General features: G+C 39.4%; 1 protein-coding gene across 2 annotated transcripts in view; it reads left to right on the forward strand.

Moving 5' to 3' along the window:
• Positions 1-238: 238 nt before the first annotated feature.
• Positions 239-26,565, forward strand: part of SMPX (small muscle protein X-linked) — a 48,631-nt gene continuing 22,304 nt past the window's right edge. The window contains exons 1-4 of one of the 2 annotated variants that reach the window (XM_037046236.1): positions 239-466; positions 4,104-4,160; positions 15,289-15,375; positions 21,335-21,483. In XM_037046236.1, the coding sequence (XP_036902131.1) occupies positions 4,116-4,160; positions 15,289-15,375; positions 21,335-21,469 (267 nt within the window). In that variant the 5' untranslated portion in view covers positions 239-466; positions 4,104-4,115 and the 3' untranslated portion in view covers positions 21,470-21,483. The remainder of the gene's footprint in view (positions 467-4,103; positions 4,161-15,288; positions 15,376-21,334; positions 21,484-26,565) is intronic. The other variant, XM_037046235.1, reaches the window with a different exon arrangement.

Below are 26,565 nucleotides of genomic sequence, written 5' to 3' on the forward strand. Positions count from 1 at the left end.
TAAAGATAGAAACTTTTCCTAGTTTTCAAACTTCACTGTGCCCTTTCAGAATACGTGAGAAAATGCAGCCAGCATCTTCTGGAAGATTAGGAGGGCAGTAAGATTCCACAGCCACCTTCCGGCTGACATTTGAGCCCTGCTTTCAGCACGGTCAAGCCTTTTGGAGGCAGCCAGCGTATGGCTTGTATCAAACTCTATATTTAGGAAGAACAACTGTGAGCTATGACAGGAATTCTCTTTAACACTTAGCCTTAAACTGAGTTCCCCTCCAGCCCACAGCCGGGAGCAGCTCTCAATCCCGGGTGAGGCACCGAACACTTGAGCTATTTCAGCCACATGCAAAGCATCAGAATTGAGATCGCAGCTCAGAGGACACCAGGCATCCCTTTCACCTTCTAAGGAACCTGTATTCTTGCACCAGACTGCCTGGGACTTTTCTTGGGTGGTAAACAAATACACAAAGCAGGTAAGCAGGACTCAGCTGGGATGACTGGGCTTTTTGAAGGAAATTTCCTTGATACCTAACTGGTAGTGACTACTTAAATAACTTTGTAGGCTTGTAACCAGTGGGTGTAGCTTTCTTGTAAATTCACAGTTTATGGGTGATATTGCTGCTTCTGTTTTATAAACGGTGTGTGTGTGTTTGAAAGAATATTGAACTAAAAGTAGTTTGTATTGATAGTGACAGTGAGAAAATTTCCATGGTCCAGGTATGATGACTGTGACTCTGAATATTATGTCATTTTGATTCTTATGGCCGGGTTATAGTTGGTCAGCCACAGATTGATTCAGGCTGTAAACCTAGAAATTATCAGGAGAATTTGAGGCAGAGAAAAACTATAATGCTAGCTCTTTGGTTTACCTAAATGCAAATTATTGCCAGAGTTGTTCAAATTTACAGTTCAAATTTAAAATGCTTTTCTCCTCTCCTTAAGTGCCTGACTTGGCCTCGGTGACAAAGTTCTATCAACGTATATATAGACCAATTAATACTCTAGACCTGTCTTTTCAAAAGTCCCACTTTTGTCCTAGTGTTCTTTGTACCCAGCAGGGCAGAGGACAACATTCCTGTCTCTTTGTGGGCACCAGGTTCTGAAATGTGGGAAAGCTGAGTGCCTCTTCTTTCTTGGCACATTTCAGGCAAAGTGAATAAGGAGTTACTTTAGACAGCTGACCATCTTTCTACACCCTTCTCAGCATTATTTTTAGCTGCATGATAGAAAATAATTCCCTTTGAGATTTCACTTTAGCCATTTAATTGACCTTTCAAGAGAACAAATAAAGCCCCTCTCTGCAAATATTGATTGACTTTCCTCTGAGTCCACTTTTATTAAATTAGTGATATTAATGTTGACAAATTTTAGTAAATGAAAGTCTTATTTAGATGTTTGATATTTGGTCCTGTCCAATGAAAAGCCAGCAGAGACACTGTACATGAGTCAGCATATAGACCATTAAAGGTGCTCAGTGACTTGCAGAACTGCCGGGAAAACTCAACTGTGCTAAACTAGCAAGCATTTTCACTATAGTATAGGCTCTCTAAAAGTCAATACACACTTCGTCAAACTTTCTATGTTTCCAAATTTTAGCCAGAACCAGGAGACACAGTAAGAGAGTGCTGTAAAGAGTACCTCTTTGTATGAAAAGCAGTGGCCCCGGTGTGAGTGGAGTTGTGCATCTGAGGCATAGCTTTCATTTTTGGTCCCAGGACGAAGCACGCAGATAAAGAAGGGAGATGCATTGTACACTCTGCATCCCTAACGGAGGTGAGCGCAGGGCCAGGGAAACAGCCAGGGAACACTGTCTATTTTTATTCATCAGTGTGCTTTGCCCTGATTTCTCTGCAAATAATGAGGACAGCAGGAACGGCTGCAGAACTGATTTACACAAATGTTATCTAGCCTGTTTGCTAGGAATGAGAGCTGGGATCTGACCAACTTTTCAGAGTTGTCTCTATTGCAGATTGATATATATGTTAAGAAGAAATTCACAAACAAATGAGATTATACCAAAGCTATACAAAAGATACGGCCCAAGGAATACCCACCTCTTAAGCTTAGAGGTCCACAAAATACAAAGCAATGCAGTTCAGTGGAAAACACAAAATCAGCCTAATTTTAAAAAAATCAATGCATTATAAATAGCACAGTTATGCATTACCTGTTTTTTAACATATCAATGCTATTGTAATAACATAAAGAAATTCCCAATTCTCACGTTTCAAATTGATGCACAAGAATTTTTTTTAAGTTCCAAAGTGATATTAGTGATATAAGTGATATTTCAGTTGCACAAGCATAAAATATACTATATGCTGTGATATTTAATGTCTGTGCAAATTATTGCTTTGCATGACTTCTAATAACTTTTGAGGAATAGAAACATTAAAAATTAAACTACCCAGCTTTTCCATTTGACTTTGAGGTGCATGTCCTAGATCCACAAATTAAAAATCCTTCATTGACTCTCTGACGCTGCAGGAAAGACAGCAACCTATTTGAAATATGTTATAAAACAAAATTCATTCTTGATTGTTTAATTTGTTGCTGTTTAATTTTTTAACCATCTTGAAAACAATTCTACCTAGACCCTTATGCATGGAGGCTATATTCTCTATATTACCAAAATACTCAGGTAAAACTTAAAAAAAAACCTCACTGTTCTCATATATGTGTCTCTAAAGACTATATAGTTGCATATAATAATTGTAGATTGAAAAATATGTAATTACTTAACTTCTAGAATAAAGCTTAAGACTTTGAAGATCTCAGAAAAAGTAACTCTTTACAGAATTGTCAGATCTTTCTCTCTAAAGTATTGAGGGGCATTATTACATCAATTCTTACTCTTTGCTTAAAGTTGTAGATCAGTATACAGTAGTCCTAAGAAGTCACTAGGTATGGGCAATGGCCATAAAACAATAAATATTTGTATCATGGTTTATAGTTTACAAGGCATTTGGGGGAACATTATGTCATTTTGATTCTTTTCACAACTTGTGAAGCAGGTAAATTTTTAGAAAGTGGAAATGGGCCCAGAGATTTTGAGTGACTTAATCCAAATTACACGGGACTTGTGGCCAATGGCAACACCACTTTCTGGGTTCATTCCCCCCCTCCCCACTTAGCACATACCCTTACACCAATCAGTGGAGCAAAATCAGTCAGCCCATTTTACAGATTTGGCTTAAAAAGCAGCATATTTTTAATTCACTGACTTTTTAACTTTTTCACTCGTTTTTTTCAACATTTAATAGACCAAGTGATAACACCACTGATACACAGTTGAGCTGTCCCCTGCCCCCCTGATCCCTGTAAACTATAGTCACCATGTTCTGAGTCAGGTTGCATAGCTGAAAGAAAGCCAAACTCCTTTGGGAAGGAAGCACTACTACCACGTCTTGAGGATCTGACATGGCTATGTAAGTCCTGTTTGCCTTCTGGGATTGTTTTGTTAAAAGAAAAGGAGGTGAGGCTTTCCAGCTGCCTGGTTTACAGAGCCTGGGCTTTGGACACACAGGGGGAGATGCAGCCTACTTCCTCACAGTGTTGCTCAGATCACTGGGCAGGACATACATGTGCACAGCAAGCAGAGAGCATCACAGTAGGAAGAATGAAGTACTGGCCATTTCTTTTTGGATGTTCAACGGAGAGGCAGAGGAGGCGCTCTCAATTGACTGACGTGCAGCCCTGGCAACAACTAATTCAGATCAAAAGTTCAGTTTCAAGCGGAAAGCTTCCGAGGCCCCAAACAAAGGTGTTTTATTCCCACAGCCTCTTTGCTTTGCTGCTCTTGGCAGGGGGGCAGGAGGGCAGGGAAGGAGATGATAGCGCCTTTCAAGTTTCTGATGGCCTATCATTAGCATCAGGGGCGAGGCGTCTCAGCATTTCTGCTCCTGAATGATTTATCCGGGGCTCTCGTGTTCCCTCTCCCTGAGGCTTTAGGAAGGAGAGTCTCTAAGTAACTTAGGAAACTGAGACTGAAAGAATATATGGCCAGTGAAAGGGGTGACTGCCCAGTTGAATCATGACTTAAGTTCTAATTTATCAAGACCGAGAATCTGAATGCCGCCACCTCTAACAGTTTCTTACTTGTTTTTTTAGGGGTAAGACTGCATGAATATGTCGAAACAGCCAGTTTCCAATGTCAGAGCCATCCAGGTGAGTAGGCATATTTGTGTTTTAACATCAGCCCTGTGACTTCTAGCCTGTTTGCTTAATAAATCAGACTTTTCGCAGTTGTTCAATCCTAACCGTCAAGAAGAAAAGAAAGACTCACCGAAGGTGCAATTAAGAAAGGATATAAGGCTAGTAAGGTACAACTGAGAAGGGAGAAGCTACTTTTATTTAATTGTGCTGAATTGTAAGATATTGACAGCTTATGAATGAAAATTAAATGATCTAAAAATGTAATGTATATACTTCTTATGTCTAGAGTTTTGATATGCTCATTGGTATGAATTAAGAAATACAATTTCCATTTTCATATCCAATTGAGTTTGTTGAGCCATCTGTTTAAAATACGCCTTTCTGTAAATAATACCCTTTTCTTGTCAAGTGTTCTTCCCAAGGCTTGGGTATTCATCTTTTAAAGTACATATGCTATTGTGTCTCATCAAGCCCTCCCAGCAAACAAATGCTTTGGTTCCTTAAAGTGAATTATGTATCACTCGCAAAAAGGGGAGAGGGAAGCAGACATTTGGGAATGCAAATATAATTATAAAGCTAACTTTCAATATTTGTTCTTACCAATTTGTTACTTCTCTTAAGGGCTCTGCTTTTAACTCTCCAGTGGCCCCCACACTGGGATGCTGGCCACACACTTAAGTGTAAAATTCCATTTTTCCTTTCCATCAGCATGGAGCTGTTTGTGCTTTCTCTAAAGGAACTTTTAGACAATTTTTCCCCCTGGACTTTTCTGAATACTGCAGAGCATGTGGTGGTTCCTGAATATATTGGGTCTGATGCACCATCACGGCATAAATGTACTCATGGGCAAGTGATGGTGTTCTGGCAGGGTGTGTGTATGGCCAAGTTGTGGGGTTAGAAATCCTAGCATACATCAGTGTTAGAGGTGAGGGAAGGGACAGATCTTTATCTGTGGTTACTAATGCATAGCCTTAAATGGATGGGCTTCTTAAGTGGCAGGGTCTATAACAACCTCTAGACATGTGTCACAGAACAAACTGCCAAGGAAGGACCTACTGGCAAGGATTCAACTTCACATGACCACGTTTGGCCCTCTGGTGTCCATCTAGTGAGTCTGGGACCTACCCTGACATTTGGATCACTTTATCTACTATACCTCTCTGCCTCCATTTTTACATCTGTAAAATGGGGATAATAGTACACACCACCTAGGGCTACTCATACAAGATACTTACAATAGCATAGTAAGCCTTCTTAAGTGTTAGCCGTTATTGAGGAATGCGCTCTGTTAAAGTGATGAGAAGTAATACAATTTAATCACTGAATTTGAAGCTCCCAAGATGCTAAGCATACATTTCCTTTTTATTTTGCAGGACACAAAAACATAGTAACCTCAGGCTGCCTTTGCTTCTCTTCCTGTTAAAGCTAAAGTGTGTTATTTTTCTTCCTTAGTACTTCCCTCAAATCTACAGTGAAAATTCACCAGTGTTTTATCTATTAACTTTGACCTTGATATATTTTTAGGTCTGTAATATTCAAAACGTTGCTATTGACTGTTCTCAATAGCTGTTATTATACTGCATTTAGAAAATCTATCCACTCCACCAACAAAAACAATACCGTGCTTCCTTATGGATGTGATATTGCCTCTTTCAATATATTTTATTCCACACAGAAACCTAATCTAATGTACCTTCAAATGAAATATTATTTTTTGTGGTTAAATAGGATCTTCCCTATCTGATATTTTCCTTTTATCTTTGCATTAACCTAAAGTAGGGTCCATTAAATAAAATGTGAAAATGGTTATACTATATAAATGGTTTATAGTAGGAACATTATCTATGGTATTGTCTTGTCTGGCACAACTAGAAACCCCAATGGATGAGGAGTGCCCTGGTTCTGTAAATACTACTTAAAGATTTTAAACATTCTATTCAACACAATACAGTTGCTTTTTCCTTTTTATTAGTCTCTTATCTCCAATTCAGTACAACTATCATTTCCTGGCTGTATATTTTGTGCCAGGCACCATGCTAAGTGGAGGCTATGCAAAGATGCATTGATCCCTGTGTTTGAGGAGCTCATAGCCTCTAGGACTCACTAGCTGTGTGACTTTGGGCAAGTTGGTTATCCTCTTTGTGCCTCGGTTTCCTCATCTGTCAAGTGTGGAATTAATAACAATACCAATCTCATATGTTTGCTGTCAGGGTTAAATGAATTAATACATATAAATGCTTAGGCAGGTGCCTGTCTTATTGTAACTGCTTAATAACTATTAGTCGTTATTATCAATCATCATCGTTGCCATTGTCATCATCATCATCTAGTGCAACAGTTCCCGAAGTGTATCTTTTGGAATACTAGTTTTATGGGATGTGGTTACTTAAAGGGTTCTATGATGAAGTGTTTAGGAAACATTACGTTGAGCAAAGTTGAATAAGATCTTTACTGTGGAATTTCTTGGAGTGCACAACTTGCTAATGTCTTTGTAGATTCCCAAGAAGGTATTAATGTGTGCAATGTTTTCTAAATACATTGAACATTTTTCATGAGTGCTTGCAGGTTAGTATTTTGCAGTGCAAACTTCTGGAAATAATGCTTAGACATCTGTTTTGTCTGGATTGAATAAACCTTAGCCACTGTCAACCATACTTCCAATAGACCTTTATACAGCTAAATTACTTACTGCACCTATGTGCTCAGAGAACAGGGAGCCAAATGGTTACAAATCTTTGCCTGACCACTCACTCACTCTGTGATCTTAGTTCACCCTTAGTTTACCCTTCTGCAAAATGGGGACAATCATACTACTTAATAAGATTGTTATAATGAATAAATAAAATAATGTATGACAAGTGTCTGGTTTATAGTACACAGATTCCTTAAGAGATGTCTTTTGTAACTATCCAAGTAAAGCATGGAATGGTGCTGCTTTCTCTTCAACTTGTTCCATCTCCTCCAAGCTCCAGAATAAGAGGGAGGCCAGAACTAGGCCCATCCTTAGAGGAGGTGGACAGTTGTCTTTTGCATCCATGCTGAGGAAGAGATAGTCTTTAGATTGTAAGGACAGTCTATGTAATTCTACATTTCTTTTCTGTTGTATTAATGAAATCTGATTTATGCCAGGGACATAAATATATTCATAAGAGGTCAGTTGATCTTTTCATAGCCTGGAGAGTGCCTTGTCTCCAAAGAAGCTCAAAGAAGCTAAGAATCTATACCAAATATGGGCAAATCTTTTCTGTAAAGTACCAGAAAGTAAATATTTTGGTATTTGCAAAACACATTGGGTCTCTGTTCCAACTACTCAACTCTGTGGATATAGCACAAAAATGGTCATAGGCAATACATAAGTGAATGACTGTGGCTGTGTGCCAGTGAAATTTTATTTACAGAAACAGGTGGCAGGCTGGATTTGATCCATAAGCTGTAGTTTGTTGACCCTGGTTCTGTACTCTCTGGGCTGTTAAACTCCACTGTTGTTGGGAATAGAGCTGCAACCAAGGTAACGTCAGCACACTAGGCATAGTGGGTCTGATTCCTTCAGATGAATTTGACATGACAGGTGGTGAGGAAAGCTAGAGCTGCTGGGAAATCTAATGCCATCAACGATCTGCTTGGTGTTTCTCTAATGAGACCAAGTGACACTGGCCACTGGCAGCACCTATCTGTCTTTCCCCTTCCTCCTGAATACATGTTATTTGAAAATCACCATGGACCTCCCCAGAGCCTTAGCCCACCCAGAGCCAACATTCTCTTTGTTGTCACTGGTCCTTTCTCTATACCACTGGTCAGAGTAAGCTGATTATTATTTGTTCTCTCCCAGGAGGTCTGAGAGCTTTTTGGTTAAATGGAAAAGAGTCCTACTCTTAGCTCTGCTCTGTGACTTCACTCCCCCGGTCCTTGTGATCTGCATGACCTCTAAGCCTCTCTCCAGCTTTTAAATAGTCTATGGACTTCATGAGAATAACTTCCTAGATTTATTATTAGAATGATAATAATAGTAACAATTTCTTCAGGGTTTACTATGTACTTGGCACAGTGCAAATGGGATTTCTATGGATTCTAATAAAAGATTTAGAGACACACACACACACACACACACATACACAAACCCCACCCACGAACCAATCAACCAATCAAAAAAACCTCACCCAGGGTCACACAACTTGTACGTAGGACAGTCAGGACAACATAAACTCAAGTTGTGTGATCCCAAAGCCCACATTTGGATCTATCCTACAACACTGTTTAGCCTCCTTATTTACCATCCCTGCCTTGGCACAGATAGTAAGGATAGGATAGTCATAAATACTAAGGGTACTTAAGAGACAATTACCATTTTATGGATGTTGAGTCCTTTCTTTTAAAGAGCTAAACTGACATTCAGAAATTGACAGCATTTCAGCAAAGAGGCTAATAGCCTACACTGATTAAAGTCATCTTAAATGTAAGTTGGCTAGGAATGAGAAGTACAAAGTGACTCAGTGGCAAACACAGTCTCGAAGTACCAATCATGATAGCCATGGAATTCCCACCTCTCTGCTTAACTGACTTAATCAAGCTGTTTGTAAAACTAATCCTAACTCCTTTATCATGCATTTTGAAGCAGTGATTATATGAGTCCTGCGTCATTAGTGAGTGTGCAGCTTCTTACCATGGGAGTTTTCCATTGTTACTCAATCCAGGTGTGGAACAGAATAGCTTGATGTCCCACCTTTTAGTACTTCTTTCCCTTCCCTGCCCATTATCATTGTTCTCCTACTCTCCATTGCCCAGGGCATAAAATCTTCATGGAAGAATAAAACAGCTTCACCTTCCCCCCTCAAAAAATAACAGTGTAGGGACTCTAAGTGTTTCCAGTCTAGGGTTTCCACTTTTAGAAAGATTCCAGGGGTATGACAATCCTTAGTACAAAGAAACAGACTATCACCACCCATGGTTGGTCAGCTAATCCAATACATTGATTAAACTAAAAATGATAATAATGATACATACCTTCTTTTAATATTTTATTTAAACTTAAAACATAAAAAATAAACTTCCCTTTGCCACTTGTTTTAATGTAGAGTTAAGGCCTTTTCTTTGAACATGCATCTATTGTTTCTTTCTTAGGTAAATTACTATAATGCATTGTTTATAATTTCTAATGCTGGATTCTTTCAAGTGTAGCCAGAACTTGCATGTAGCAGTCTTATTCTAGTGGTTCAGTACTAATTCCAGTTGGTAATCTTTGCTGTTCTAACCAGGACTTCATATTGGTGACACGAGATAAGCAGTCATATGCTGGCTAAAAGATGCCATTTTTTTTAGGCTGACATTCACACATACATCAGAAATATAACTTGTCTTCAACCAGTTGTTCACATTATCTTAATAGCTGTACGCTACATTCTTGAAGTCTGCTTTTCCCTGGATGACAAGACTATAGTTGAGTCATTCAGGAAATTATTGAAGAGAATAAAAAGTGTTGAGAACAGAGAAAAAAAGAAAGAAAACCTCTCAGTATGAAATATGAATAACAGTGTCTGAGTGGTAGTTTCTCAAGTTAAATCAGAAAGTTTTGTGTATTCTGGGTCCATTCCACATTTCAAGGATCTCTAAAGACAAAAAAGTTATATATTCTATTCTACCTATGTAGAATTTTATTTTAAAATAGGTTGGACTATATTTTAGTTGGTGTATGTATATCTCTCTTAGTTTAGTCTAATATATCAAATAAGAATCTCATTTTCTAATTGGTTATTGAGGAAACACACCTCTTTCTGCAAGTCTTCTGTGAAAGATGCTAGAAATCTCAAAAGGCCATATCCTGCTCCATTCAGAGAAGAACTAGGACTGTAAGACTAGGAAAGCACAGAAAGAAATACTACAAAATGTAGCCCTATATGGTTGTCTCTGCCCACTCACAGGTGAATGGCAAAGGGGAGGTTATAAATTCTGGCAGGAGCTGCGGACATTTGAAAACTAAAGATAGAATAAGCTGGGGGCGGTCATATGAAACAAATGTGCAAAGGGAGGAAACTCCAAAGCCTTAGCACTAAAAGCAGAGACAGGGTGGAGAGATATGAGAACAATGGCCATGGAAAGAAAAGTGGGTTGGGATTGTCAGTACCTTGTGGCTGGGAGCTATCAGAATCCAACTCACTCTGGAAAGAAGATGTCGTTCCATTGTAAGTTACACAGGAGTGGCTGTGGAGGGAATATTGTTGTTTCCAGAATCCTTGGGCTTGGAGCCTGGAGCCAAGCAGAACAATACAAATAATTAAGGGAGTAGTGGAATTAACTTACAGGGAATTCTTTCTGCTTTTCTTCACCTGGTGAGATCAAGTGTAGTGTTCGTTTCACATCAGATAGGTCTATTATCAGGGAACTGTATCCTGTTCTGGCAAAAGATATCTAGTAGATTTTTTCCATTCCCAACTTCGAGGATGTAACAAATTATGCAGAGTTTGGGAAAGCAATGCATTGTGTCTGCTGTGTTAGGGGCATATTAAAAAATATCTGAGATGAATAAACCTCAAGGAGGAAAAAGAAATGCAAAGAGGTGCATTACAAAACAGAGAAACAATAAAAACAGAAGACTGCTTTGTTTACATTTATACGGAGTCTATATAGAGAAGGAAGTCTAACCTTCTATCAACTCCAGGTCATCAATGTTAGAATTTTTCTGTGTTTGCTTATTTTTCATAAAAAGTAGCTCATATCCAAAACTAATTTTGAGTAGCAAACACCATAGCTAATTTGCAGGTGGGAAAATTGAATCATTGAGAGGTATTTTATTTGCATTCAAACAGAGCAAGTCAGTGAAGGAGATGAGAATATGACTCAATTGTCGGGAAGATGCAATAAAAACAGAGAATTACAAGTCTATGTATTTCTATCAAATTGAAGTTAAAGGAATTATTCTTATGGGTCTAATTTAGTCTATAATTTGTCCCTCAAATATCACCACCCTACAATTATATTAATGCATCATCTCTAACCATTTATAAGCACTCCTCTGACACTCCCTTCAGATGTACGTTAATGATTGGATGCTCGACATGTTCTTAGGCTGCTTTGGATCCTGTCAATATTTGCTGTCAAAACTTATGTAGTTTCTTGTTTTCTTAAGTGATGCCTTAAAGGTGAAAAAGCATCAAGTCAGTGAGTTAATGGCTCATTTTTCAACGTGGCTTTTCATTGACACGTATTCTGGAATTATCCATTTGTGTGCCCCAGGCCATTCTCAAAGTGTAAGTCTGCAATTTTAGAGCAAGTTTAGAGATTTTTAGAGTGGCTAGAGCTTTGGTTAAGTGAAAAGAGCTCTTCAGAGAAGGGTATGATAGAGTGAAAGTTCTATCTACAAGGTCAGGCATCTTTGTTTTGGAAGCCTGGCTTTCCCTCAAACTGTTTGTGTGACCTCCAGAAGCTCATCTAATCTCTTTGAGACTCAGTTTCTTCTTCATCAGTAAAGTGAAGATGATAGCCCAAATCTCAGAGCTTTGTTGTTAGGATGTAGGTGTTGTGACGACTAGGCTAAATACTGGGGTCTGGGGGTGAATTAGGTAGTTTGTGGTAGATGGGCATGCGAGGTGTAGTACTGTCTCAGAACCTCACCACCTGGTTAAGATGAAAGCTAGTTTCTTTTTTTTTCAATTTTTTTATTTAATAATTTTTCAAGTACAGTTTTCTGTCTATTACTCCCATCCCATCCCACCCCCCGTCCTCCCCCCTCCCTCCCATTTCCACCCTTCTCAGTTGTTGTCCATGTATCCTTTATATAGGTTCCTCTATTCCCTCCCTTATTTCCCCTGAAATTCCCTCCCCTCTCCCCTCTGGTCACTGTCAGCCTGTTCTCTATTTCAGTGTCTTTGGTTATATTTTGCTTGCTTGTTTGCTTTGTTGTTTAGCTTCCTGTTAGAGGTGAGATCATATGGTATTTGTCCTTCAACACCTGGCTTATTTCACTCAGCATAATGCTGAAAGCTAGTTTCCAACCCAACTCTGCCACACATAGACATTTGTTAAACACGCATTCATTAGCAAGCAAGCAAGCAAGCAAGCAAGCATAAAACCATTTATAGTCTGTTTCTGAGCTTCATGAAGCTTCTGAGCTTCAGCTCTTGTCCCCTGAAGTAGTCCATATGACTGCCACCTTGCATAGAAGGTTCACGTGAGGCAGGGGGGGATTCTGTTGCCCTTAGTTGGCAGCAGCCCGCTGGAAATCCTCATTATCAATGGCTCGAGGCAGGCCTATTTCAGGATCACTTCTGGAGCTCTGTCTCTAAAAGATGCAAGCTACAGGCGACGAATTCTTACACTCTGTTCAGCTGGGTTTCTCTAAAACATTTTAGCCAATTTCCATATCTTAACCTACTCTTATTTCATGCATAAACATCATTTCTAATGCCTATTCCATTATTTCACTTGTTTTTTTACATTTCTTCAACCATCAAGGCCTCAGGGGTTGGTGGAGATATGGTTAACAGAAGCACTTGAAGTAGCAATCCTGGGAATGCTGTCTTAGTGATATTTTGCCACCTAACCACCACAGGGAGATGAACTCCTAATTATAGCAATAGATACCCCAAGAATTACCGTTTAAACCAAACTGCACATATATAAAATACCACACTGGCTATGCTAAAGTAGTTTAATACAAATTACAGACATTTTAACAATAGGCAGAGCAAATATTTTAAGTATATGTTAATACTCATCCACTTAGGGATAATCTCTTTCAATAGTTGTCAGATTGGCTCCCCAAGTTCCAAGAAACTGCTCATGGCCCAGGGCTTGGGGGAAGCAGATGGGCTTCTGGGTCCCCTACCACCTCATCCAGAGCAGCTTCACCTGAACCTAGTTTGCATTTTAAATGTTCTCACAATACTTTACTTGAAGGAAAGGTTTCATGGCTAAAGGCTTGAAAATCATTGGTGAAGCCTAACATTTATATTAGAAATGAGGAAGATGAAAGCCAGAGCAGTTGGCACTTTCTCAAGTACAGATCATCTGTAGAAATTCCTAGCATTGGGCTCTTTTCACTACTAAAAGCAGCCCATGTACCATGAAGAGGCTACATCCATGGCTAAAATCAATCTCTGAGCAAAAAAGGTGGTATTCTCATAGCATGTCTGTTACATTATCCTGGAGGACTTTCACATATTCCTTTACTGAAAACTGCAACTTACTATAGAGATACACACTTGATTAAATGCATTGGTTTAACAATCAAATATTTCACAAATACTGTTAATTTGAACTCATCGCTGGGGAGATGCCCTCTGTAGAAACTCAATAAATGGGTCAATGTAGCAGTGATCTAACCAGTTAACTTTCTCCCGGATAGTCCCTACGTTGACTTTTCCTCTCTTTCATCCAAATTGTCTATAGTAATGGAAATAGTTATTGGTTCAATAGAGATCAGGTTCTGTGGATCTTATTTGCAGTGTTTAGATCTTATTTCAGGACCCTAATGATATTTCATCCAATCTGTGATAGATAGTCAGTTATAAAATACTGTTATTTTATGTCCTGCTAAGAAATAAAACATGCTGATTAAAATTTTAAGATACCTTTGCTGTAAAGACACATTGCGATTTCAGAGATATTAAAAGAGATGCATCCTGGAATTCATGAAGTATGCTACCATATCCTCCACCGTATAAGACATATTTCCCCTTATCTTATGCTTCCTCCTCCTTCCATTCTGGGACACCTGATATTTCCATTAAGCAGAGGAATAGCATAGAAGGATCAGCCTTAGGTTTTCCAAAATCCTTCCCTCCAAATTGTGCTGCCCTTATGTTTTAGCATGTATCGTACTTACTGATCAAAAATACTTTTTGGCTTCTAGGCCCTCGGAATGGTGATGTACCTCTCTTCTTAGCCAACACAAACACTTTGGATCTGTTTCCTTCCTGTGAGATCAGCATTATTCTAGCAAGGAAAGGAGTTTTAAAGCCCCTAGGTGGAAAAAGTCACTTCCTGTTCTCAGGAGCAGAATGGACCCAACAGCATGCTGCCTGGACATGGACACTGGATACTTCCTGAGTTTTGAGTTAAACATTCCTCTAGCAACAGAGCTCATATCAGGCAGTTCAAAATGGACCTTACCACACCTCCTTATAATTTTGCTTGGTGTAGCACCAACATGATCCAAACTGTGTCATAAAATAAAATATTTTACTCTCTTTGTTCAGGCATCATTTTCATGTATAACATCAAGGTGCAATTTCAACTTTTCAAACACACATATCCAATTACTCATAGGGCACCAAATGGTTCCTGTTAAGTGGCAAAAATGTTCTACCTTAACAAAAGTTTTCATGCTTTTTTGTTATGAGTGATGCCCCTGCTTGAAGATGTTTTTGGTCTGTATGAAACCTTCTTGCCTTTTAAAATCAAATGAAATAGGGACAAAATTCAAATCTACATATTCTCTTCCCCAAGTTCAAATGACTGTGTCAGTGTATTCCTTGCAAAATTTAATATTTAGCACAGTTCATGTTTACTGGGAGGTATTTTTAAGGCAAATGGAGATTAATATGTTATTTTAATGAAGGACAAAAATCTGTGAACTGTGATGCCGATAAGCTTGACTTTCCAGTACTCTTTTTACACAGTGGTGTGTTGGGAAGATGGAAGAAAGCTGTGAATTATAGAGACTTAAGGAAGGGCTGCAAGCCCTAGGACATGGAAAGGAGGAGGCAGTTCAGGAGGTGTGATCGCTCCCCTCCCATGGTAAAGCTGAAGGAACCTGAAGGAGGGCTCAGGTGTAGGATGGTTTCTGTGGATGCTATTTCCTTCTTTCCTATCATTATGTGTTCCTTCCTCGCCCCACAGAGAGAATAATATTAAGCACCACAGGAGGGCAACAGTCAGAACAAACGCTCTTCAAATTCTTTCATCGAGTAGAGAATTGTAAAATCACTGCACAGACCTAAGGATGAGTACCAGAAATGTGTAATAAATGGAAGTCAAATTTTCCTTTGCTTATTTTTGTAGTCATTACAGCAATTTTCTTGAGGTAAAAAGCTTTAAAGATGTACTTTTCAGATGCAGTTTTCCTCACAACAATTACTGCCTCAAAGTATCATTACGATTTCTTCTTACTTTTCTTGAGCTAAAGCTTCCCTGTTTTCCTTTTTAGGCAAATATCAATATCCCAATGGGAGCCTTTCGGCCAGGAGCTGGGCAACCCCCCCGAAGAAAAGAATGTACCCCAGAAACGGAGGAGGTAAGGGGAACTTAGTTGGTAGAGCTCAGCATTGTCTTTCTCCTCCAAAATCCTGACTAGTGTGAAACAGAAGCATGTCAAGGGCCAGCTCTCCAGGGCTAGGGAGGGCACCAGTGGTTGTGGGTCAAGGGGTCATCACACATTATATACATTCCTTTGATGTCTTGCTCAATCAGCCCTGAAGCACACTGCCCTTGCTTTCCTTCAGCCAAATGTAAGTGCCTGGCACAGTTATTTGAAGATGATGAGTTTAACATATAGTTTGTTGCTTGACTGTGTGGTTGTGGGGTATGCATATTGGGGATGGTGTAGCATAGCCTCTTAGATCCGCAACAGCCTCTAGCTTGGTAAGTTTTAACTCCAAAGCTTTTATTGAACCAAACAGGATGCATTTAGTACAGCATTGGATGAATAATGAACCCCAGTGGAAGCACAGGTAAAACGTACATTAAATTACTTGTAGATTAAACAAAAAGCTCCAATCTCTGAGTATTTCCTTGCAAAGGAGGACTTTGCAAGGGAGTCTATGAAGTTCTGTATTTTTTCCTCCCTCTAATTCTTTTTACCTTTCCTCCAAATACAAATACCTGGTCTTCTAAAATGGAGGCTAAAATTAATAATGAATACAATAAATGCAGAAAAGTTCTTTCCTCAAATGTTTATATTTCATCCCCAATTGTGACTTTTCTAATAAAACCTGGAAGGTCTGATTCATAATTAAGGTTTTGGAGCATGTCATTAGCACAAGGAACATGGAATTAAATAAAGCCATACAACATAGCAAACTGTGTTTTATCTTTTTTAAAAGGTGGTTTTACCTTTTGTAAGTGATATTTTTGGTAATTGTCTCAGAAGAAGACCTATCATCATTTCAAAGTTTTTGAATAAAACTTTGGTTATCCCTCCTCTAACCTTTTTTCCTCCATAAATAATTCCTGACATGGTCCAGAGTTAGTGGTCCCAGCCTCATCAATAGAAAGATGATTTCTGAAGGGCGAGATGAAATATTTGAGTGATATCACAGAGTTCTGGAATTTCAGCAGTTAAGTCACCTTTAATGAGCAAAATTTTGAGCATACAGGTTGAAAAGACCCAACCCTAATCTTTTTTTTTATGGTGTGTGATAAATATCCAGCTCTGATACTGCTAACCTGGCCATCCAGTTAACTCCTGATCATGAGCTCTGGCTCTGGGATTCTGGTCAAGTATTTCTGAGTCTATGTCCACAAACTATAATCCCCTCCATTCCGCAAAGGGTCACTGTGAGGAGAGAGTCAGTGATATGAGACACATGGCACAGCCTAGCGAGTATTTAATAAATAATTGTTCAGTTGATCTGTTTATCCAATTTTCATGCAGGACTCCTGGGCCTATTATTTTGCATGTTGTAAGAAAAAGGCATGGGGAGGTAAAAGGGCAGGCAGTTCAAGTCTTCCTATACCTGTAATCGGACTTTCCTCCTGTGCTTCCTCTAAAGCTGTGACTGTCGCTTCCATGGCAATCATTTGGAAGGGAGATTGACCTTCTTTCCTCACTAAATTGACTGATGTAACAATCATTTTGGAGGCTTACATTTCAGTGTCCCTCTGTGGTACAGATGGCCTTCTCCTCCCTGTGTCCCAGTTAGGGGTTTGAGGAAGCACTGCACTCTCACTCCTACCTTGTCCCCAGCCTGATAGTTCAAGCACATTCTAAAATAGCCAAAAATGGATATAACCTGGTTTGTGAACTACTTTATGACCAGCCACATATACAAGTAGCCAACCAATATTTTTCGCAGGATGGAGAAGAGTGAGGTATATACAGAAGGCCCAGGAGTATTTCATGAACTGAGCTTCACCTTTCTCCTGGGGCTCATGGGTTAGGAGGGTGGAATTAGGGGTTGTATTCCCTAATGTGAGAGCAGAAATGATCTCTCAAGACTTGTAGGGTCTTAGGGAAGAGTGGAATCTAATGACTCAAGTTCCAGGCTGGGTTGTGGAATAAGTTTCTCATGGAAACAACGCTGTAAGGGGATAACTTAGGTGGCCTGGCTTGGCTACAAGGTGGGTTTAGTAGGATTTTGTGTGTTTGCTTGAGGGCCCAGACACTTTTTCTTTTTTTTGGGGAGGGGGCATAGTTTGAATGGGAAAATGGAATCTGAATTCCAAATAACATACACTATGTTATTCCAAATAGCACACTTTTTATTGTTATCTAGTTTGCAAATTTGGAATTGCTTGCCCTCTTAGACTTGGGATTCATTGCCTAGCCTTGCATTATGATAATCACTGGATAAAGGAGAGATCATAACATACCATCTCTGAACAAAGAGGCTACCTATATCACAGCCAGTAGTCCCCCCATCTCAACCCTGATACCATGTCAGCTGTGATGAAAAGGATGTACCCCAGCAGGAAGCTAGGATGAACCTTTGGCTGGCTGACAAGGCCTGTGAGTGCTGGCTGGGTCTCTAACCTCCCATTGTCAATGAGAGCCCTTTGCTCTGCTCACAGAGCTGGGGTGCACCCTCCATCCGCTTGGCCTAGCCAGTTTGGCATCCGACAGAGAGACCTAAACAGCCAAATCCTAATAAGCATGGCTGGTATTTTCCATAAGAAAAGGCACTTGCTTGCTTGAAGTGATTTGAAAGGTACTGACAAGCCCTACTGTGCCTCCCAAATCTCTCTTTTGAGTGAAATATCATCACTTTTAATCCATAAAATACCATGCTGGGATTTTCTGTTAATTATTTCCCTCTCCATCTGGTCTCTTTATAAGATGCAAACATAGTATTTGATTCTGGTTTCACCACATACTAGCTGTGTGGACACTGTGCCTCAGTTTCCTCAACTGTAGAATAGGGAAAACAACAGTAGGAGCACATCAGATTGCATTGCCCCATACAGGAGAGTTTACGGGAAAACCCAATAGGGCATCTGGTCTTGAAGTCCAGATAGTTAGAAAATGGTTCAGAATTGTACCAAATTTTATAAATACTCCATCACCCTCAAAGGGAATATCTCCCTTGACAACAGCCATTCCTGAAACTGGAAATGGTCTGGGGCAGATAAGCCTTCTCTCCAACTCTTTTTATCTAAATCAAATATTGTCTCTGTCCCTTCTCAATTCAATATCTACTTACAAAAAAGGGGGAAAATGTACTTATAAGTGAAATGGAGCCAACTGGAACCCTGTTTGTTTATACCTTAATTTATTATAGTTCTTACAATAAAGTCATAGATTGCCATTATTTTTGAAAGATAAAAGATTCAGTTAAGAATATGCACCACCACTAATGCCTTTCCTGGAGTAATATCATAATATCTACTTATAATTTTCATTACATGTCACCTTACCAAATCAAGTGCTAAAAGTCTTACCTTGATAAAGAAAAGTCACAGTGCACTGGTTTTAATAACTTGAGAGGAAGGTGACCAGTATTAAATATTATCATCCCATATCTATGTATATTCACATAATAAACTTTTGCACATAGACACATAACTACATACTTTGGCTTTAGGTATTAAATGTGTCAATACAGCACATTTTGATATTACAAAGACAGTGAATGTGACTTACCTGGGAACTTAACAGAAGGAATTGGAAACATTTTTCTTCTTCATGCTTCTTTATTAGGATTTACCCACCTAAAAACCATGGGAACATTTATAAGTGAGGAAACATATTTCATTTCACTGCTACAGATACTAAAAAACCTAAATATTTCAGGGCCTTGTTTAAAAATTTTTTCAAAAACTTAGCCAAGAACATTTTAGAATACCTGGTCCTCCAAGTGGAGGCTTAGCAGCTTTAATTATTGCTTCTAAACCTGCATTTATAAAAGATGAATGTGTATGCCTGGCAAGGAAGCCCATCCTGTGGCTCTACATTAACCCAGGGGGGAAATATTTTCCATATATTTACAACAGCCACAGTCTACACTGAATTACTTTTTCTTTTGGTAGAGCTGACATGTTAGCTAGTTCATCAGCATTGTGCTAGAGTCAAAGAAAATGACTCTAGCCCTGGCTGGTGTAGCTCAGTGAATTGAGCACGGGCCTGCGAGCCGGAGTATCGGGATTCGATTCCCAGTCAGGGCACATGCCTGGGTTGCAGGCTAGTTCCCAGCAGGGGACACAGGAGAGGCAACCATACATTGATATTTCTCTCCTTCTCTCCTTCCCTTCCCCTCTAAAGATAAATAAGTAAAATCTTAAAAAAAAAAAAAAAGAAAATGACTCTAGAAAAAAAAAACCATGAGCCCTTGGTAGAATAACAGCACCTTAACATTTTAGATTTCTACTCCTCCACTCCAATAAGTGATTTAAAAACATTTCCATAAAGGACATGTCTACCAAGTAATTGGTTAGAGTTTGGGAAGGTTGAATACTTTGTTTCCCATTAGGGTCTAGACAATTTGAGAGCTAGACCTAGGAGCCAGATGGAGGCACAGCAGCAGCTTTAATATCCAAGGTACAGGGTTGCCTTGTTAGGCTGGCAACAAACACCCAGTTTCTTATTCCTTTTCCCTGGAACTGGATTGGTTCACTGAGTTGTTGGCAGAGCAGATGGAGGTCTGCCAATCTCATATCAGGACTGTGTTCGTTTGGGCACTCTAAGAAACAGACCCAAAGATGGGATTAGACATGCAAAACATTTATTGGGGAAAATACTTGTAAGGAAAATGGAGGGGGGGTCGTTATCAGACAGTGATGTGGGTGAAGAAGAGTGGGGCAGAGGGTTGGGCGGAAGCACCTCAGGCAGTGCTGCTCTAAGGAAAATTCTCGAGCTGAAGTCCCTCCCAGAGGAGTCCAAGTCTCCCAGGAATGGGCCCGCCTTAGGATCCTGTGGCACTCAGTCATTGGCCAAGAGCAGCCGTGGGAAGAGTGACCTCAGCATGGTTTCAGGACAAAGCAGTTGTGGCCATCATTCAATTACCCTCCCAACAGAAAACTGATCTGAGAGGCGTGTTCTCCTGGCTGCCACGGGTGATCAAATGTTCCTCCAACTCCTTCCTTCCAAAGCCGCAGAGAATATGCTCCTGACCTGTAGTAAATTGGAGGAAACAGCTAACAAGCAACTTTCTTCAGTAGTAATGAGTTAGGGTTCTAGGAGCCACAGACAGCAACTGATTTTATTGTCTTATAGTCACTGTTAATATGTGTATTTGGTGTACGTACATACTGACATAGATTTTTCACTATGGTATATTTTCAGGGTTAAGCAGCTAAAGGACAATCAATAAGTATGTGTGTTCACTTCTGTATTTAGTGTTGAAAGAGCCACAAAAAGTGTAGAATGTGGTCCTGCCTAAAAGTTGCAACAAAATAAAAACATAATGGGATAGGAAATTTAAAATACTTTACAAAGTAGGAGGGAAGAGCCGGCCTCCTCTGTCACTCCATCTTAGCCCACCCATAGTCAAAGAGGTTTTGCTTATATTAGTTTCAGTTTGTTTATGCTTCTCAGTTTGTTTATGCTTATGCTTCTGAGAGACGTTACTGGAACAAAGGCTGGCTGCCAGTGCGGCCCCAAACAAAAATCTGACAACTCCTAGACTAAGTCATTGTTAGAGCCAGCTGTGCACTAACATTCTATAAATCTTTGCTGTTCAGGCATAGGATGATCATATAGTACCACATTGAATTTGATCCTGTAAGATGCTTGTCTTGGAAACATGAACCCTTACAACTACTGGTAATTTTTATTGGTAATCAGACACTGAACAGTACTCTAGTGCTTTCTAAGTCACATGGAAATTGCTTGGTCTCCTTTTCCAACTTTATTCTCTATTCCTCTAAAAACTTCAGGACATCTTTTTGAAACTCTGAGGGTGTCTTAATGGCATAAGAAAAAGTCACTCTGCTAGAATTACACTCTGGTATTATTCTTGCTTTCATTTTTTTTCATGTCTATGACCCAGAGTGACCAAACTTCTTTTTCAGTGAGCTGAATCTCTTTCCTTTCTCTTTAGGGTGCTCCTCCTACCTCAGATGAGGAGAAGAAGCCAATTCCAGGAGCGAAGAAACTTCCAGGACCTGCAGTCAACCTGTCAGAGATCCAGAATATTAAAAGTGAACTGAAATATGTCCCCAAAGCTGAACAGTAGTTGGAAGGAAAAAGGTGAGTGAAAAACTTTCTTTTGTCTCAAAAAGATCACTATAGGATGGTTTGAGGAAACCTTCCACCAAAAGAGTATGGAATTCCACAAGCCAGGGCCTTTAATTTAGACCAGTATTTCAGGTGTAGAGGTTTTCTGGCAGGTAAAGCAAAACTTGGAGGCCTGTTTGATTGTGTAACCAGTCAGAGACCCAGTGAGGATGTCTGCCTGCCATCCCCTTTCTGGTCACCTTCTTATTTGGGGAAAGATAAGGTTGGAGAGGAAAGATGCATCAGAGGGGGTACTGAAAAGCTTTTGATCTTGGGGTTCAGGGAGTCCTCCCTTATTTCATGCCTCAGTTTCCTCACCTACATGCCACTAAGAGCAGTGAGCTATTTCTGAGTGGGGGATCAGAAGAGCAAGGAGCTGAGGAGGTTTAGAAATGTAAAGAGGGTGGAGACCAGGAGTTCAGGCCTTGAAATCAGTAACCCCTGTGTTTAAGAGGCAGACCAAGAGGACCCGACAATAATTCTAAATGTGGGTGAAGGAAGGGTAGGCTCAAAACTATATTTGCCACTCACCAACGCACTGCAAGCAGGGCTCGTTGACCTTATTTTCATTTTAATTAGATTAGGTCAATAATGATGCCCTGGTGAGCGTTCAGCATTGTCCTGCATCTCCAGACCTGATACCTGCTGACTGGCTTGGGAATTCTGCCAGCAGGGGGCAGGTGGAATTGGCCCAAGTCATTGCCCTGTGTCTTATGAGAAAATGCCAGCAAATCTACTTTATCCAACATTACTGGATACCACGATGCACAGTGTATTGCACTTTAAGCAGAAGTTTAGGTTTAGAGGAGAGGAATGTATATGGGGAACATAAAACAGGTATTTATCTTGCTGATTGTCCATTCATTTGTTTATGTGCCCACTCATTCATTTATTCGACCAATATTTATTGATTGTCTCCTGTGTGCTGAACACTAGAAACATTTAATTATTTACCATATGCCAGATACTGTGTGAAAAGCATTATATCTATTATTCCTGTTAAGCCTCATGATGCCCAATTATTGCATCCATTCCTGACACGAGTCTTAATAGAGAAACTGATTTCCCCATCTATCATATATCCTCAAAAGGGGTCTGACTTCAAAGTTAGTGCTATCACCTAGTACTTGTTACACTGCTTCACCCCTTCTTCCCACTGCACTTTACAGAAGAATTCATATTCTTTGTGGGTGTTAGAATGAGATCTTCAGACCATGTGGATGATACAAGAGAGCACAGCAATGGGGACCTGCTATGTCTTTCTTGTAGAGATAATGAAGAACAGAATGTTCTGTGTCATGACCCCATGAATAATGGCAGTGTTACTTGTGTCTTGCTTATGCAGACTTACTAGGATATTTGCAACATAGTTCTACTGAAAGAATTTCTTTATAGTGTAGACAAATAGGGAAGCCATTTTAGCTTAAAATAACAACAGTATCTAGTGTTTTCAACACAGTTGCAAAAAAGAACAAAAGAGTAAGAATAAAACACAGTGAATTGTATGACCCTAGAAATGAATCACAGGAACCTGGGCAAGGACATAGTGACATTAACAGGAACTGACCTGAAGTGTGGCTTATTATTATTTATGACAGAATGCAACCAATTGATGACTGAGCATCATTGTACTCAATCCTGCTTGTGTTGCCAAGCAGAGATGAAATATTCCAATATGCCTGGGATGAAGCTACAGAACTTTCTTGTAAGAAAGCCTAGAGAAGGGAAATTAGCTTTTTGTAATATTTATTATCATCACCCAACCAAGGCTGTTCAGTTACACATGTGAATTTTTAATGCAAACTTTAAAGGGTTTTTGCTTTTATGAAATTCATGTTGACCTAAATTTAACTCCAGTTCCAGTTTCAGAAGAACTTGGTTTTGAAGATTTAAAGGAAACCTGTTTTAAAATTAGCTCCAAGATGATCTTGTAGTGTCATCCAGCAACTGAGGATGATTTTGTAGTCTCAAATCTATGGTTACAGTAACAAAAAACAATATAAACTCAGTAAAATATATAAAATGTACCAGAACAACTTTTTTTTGTCATTTGATTTTCTCAGAGAGGAATTTAGTGATTCTTCTCTCCTGAACATATTCTACTAATGCAAAACCACTTACAGAGGCCAACTTGTCTTTATTCTATAGGAATGTGAAAACAAGTTGTTAAGGTAATTGATCTGAGTGCCAAATGAGTACAGTATTGTCTTAAGCCAAGGAATGATTTTTATTTCTTGTAGGAGAAGTATTAAGCTGGTTTCCCTTTGACTCATCAATTTTTCTCCTACAAATAAGTCAGATTTTGAGACTTCCATGGTGATGATTTGTGGTCAGAGAAGGAGAACACTTCTTTACATTGATTCAGTGGACCCATAAGCAATATATATCCTGGACCAGACATCATTTAGCCCTTTGCTGGTTGGATTAATTTTCCCCCTTCTTGGGCCACCACTTTGTCACCTATCCTCACCATCTATTGTTCAATGATTTGATCGTTCATTGTTTAAGGATTGAGTGAATAAATCCATAGTGCCAAACACTGAGAAAACTACAAGACTCAAGGCTCAAAGTCCAGATTATATCTATTACAGTTCTTTAAACATATAAGATGGAGCAGCATCTCCTTTCGCCAAGATGGAGATTTTTAAGTGAGATTTTAGATTATTTCCATGCTCTGTGTCATGGCTAGAATTGCTTGTGGAAATCAGTTAAAAACATTATGGGGCGAGAACCAGAAACACCAATGGACTTGCCAGTTAGGAATCAGGACTCATGGCTTATGGCAAAGGACTTATTGCCTGGACCCAATCAGGAACCAGAACTAGGAAACCTGGAGACAGCACACACTGAGTCAAGACCAAGAGACACAGGAGTATCCCAAATGGGGCCTGAATCCAGGCTGGAACAGGCACAGGGCAGGGAAGGAAGAGTGTTGCAGCCACATACCTCTCAGGATTCTCCTGGCTGTGATTTAAGGTGGTCAGATGGTGATTTAAGCAAGTATAGATGAAGAAACAGTGCCAGTGGCAGTCTTGGAAAACCAAGAGCCCTCTGGTGCTCCCATGTTTGCTGTTTGTTGCATGATCAGGAATCCCTCATGTCTACCATCAGAAGCTGCTGTCAACTTGTTTGCTTGTAGCTGCAGGAGATGCCACCTCAGACTTCATAAACAGGATTCTGGAGAACACGGAGAACTACTAAGGGATGGTGCCTAATAGACTCTGTGTCCACTTCTGCTCCCTCTCAACCTTCTTAAGAGATGACGGGTAGCCAGTAAAGAACCTTTGTAACTAGCTTCGGTATCACAGACTGCTTCTTCATTCTGTGCTAAGATATACAAATGTCTTAACTTGGTTTCTGCTGTCAGGATACTTAAGTCTTGGTACAAAAGTAAAATAAAACACTTCAAAAGGTAGATAATTCAAGAAATAGGTAGCAGCTTACTGATTCAAGCTACCCCACAACTATTTATGACCCATGAACACATAAGGAGTTGAGCTAAAGAATGTTATGACTTAGGAGAGGAGGAGCCCATAATGATTTGGGGTGAGGGATAATTTCAAGGAGGTGGTGGGAATATAATGCTTTTAAACACAGGCTCAGAAATAGCTTCTGGGTGTATGGTATATCCAGAGCATGTCTGATGGACCAGCCAGGTGAGGCCAAACAGTTCCTCTAGGGCCAGACTTAAACTGTTGGGGAAAAGCAAAACAAGATGCCATATCCTGCCCTCATCATCCCTTCTCTTTTTCTAGTAGTAAAAGAATTCAGTGATAATAAATTGGAGAGGAGCAAAATAAACATCAAAGTGGTAGCAATACAGTAATTATAGGCAAAATGATTAACTAAGATAAACTATAAGAACAGTTCTACAATTATCTTAATGAACATAAAAATAGCAGCAATTGAAAGCCTTAGGACTCATGAGGCACTAGAAAGAAATTGTCATTCTGAAGTTGTAAGAATTCCTCGTCTCTGTGTTGGACATTGTAGCATGACCAAATGTTGTGTGGCAGCCAGACTTCTTGATTACATACTAAACTATGGTTTCAGAAATTGCAATATTTTAGTAATTCTTAATAAATCACTTAGTAGCTTTTGGCCATGTATAAAAGTGAAAATCTATGGAATTAATTACCTTTAAGAACTCAGGAAAACTCACATTTTTGTATCAGGAATCCTTTTGAGGATACACAGTGGGTATTAGATCATACTTTGAGAAACATTGCTATAGGTCGATAAGTGAGATTGAGTTGGAATGATCTACAACTCCTATGTACCCACACGTAGTCCCATGCTCTCAAGTTAGTCTCTATTCTATACCCTGCACTGGCCAATCAGCCTTCAATCTGTATTCTGTTGATCTGAAAAGAACCATTATAATGCCCTGTTGGGGAAGGTGTCCTTTTTTCCTCGAGCACTCTGTCCCATCCCTTGCATCTTCCGTTTATGCTATTACAATACTTACCACAGTGATGTATTGGTTTTCTTGTTTATATGTTCTTCATAATACCAGAATATAGCTCCTTAAAGGCTGGGGAGACTCTTGAGCACAAAAGGTATATTGGCAGACTGTTACTGGTGCCTTGACCACAGCAAGTCTGATGTCCCCAAGGAATATGTTCTTGTAGACTCTCTAAGTACTTGTATTCTCGGGGATATTATTACTTCAAAGCAAGACTAGCTTTTCTTTCAAGGGCTGAAGGTAGGCTTGTTGATCATGACTGGTAAAGGGCTCAGAAGTTCAACTTTAATTCACTGATAATAATTTTATTCTTCTGGAAAAATAAAAAAATTATGGAAAGTGTCAAGTTTGACTCATATTCCTCAAAAGGGAATAAAAAACTGTAAAAGCATTTAATAATTTTGTTTTCAAGAATTCTTTGACTTTATTTTTCAAAGAACATTTATGTCCAGATAAGACATATTTACCAACCAGTAATTTACAGAGATGCCATCTCTGATCGAGGAGCGCTTAAGGTGCTGATTATTCTTAAACATGCATCACCATTATTCCTGCTGATTCAAAGACTAATTTTGAGAGTGTTGGCAGGA

The sequence above is a fragment of the Sturnira hondurensis genome, unplaced genomic scaffold (assembly GCF_014824575.4).
Source record: "Sturnira hondurensis isolate 20B ecotype Veracruz unplaced genomic scaffold, ASM1482457v3 Scaffold0005220, whole genome shotgun sequence".
Classification (NCBI taxonomy): Eukaryota; Metazoa; Chordata; class Mammalia; order Chiroptera; family Phyllostomidae; genus Sturnira; species Sturnira hondurensis.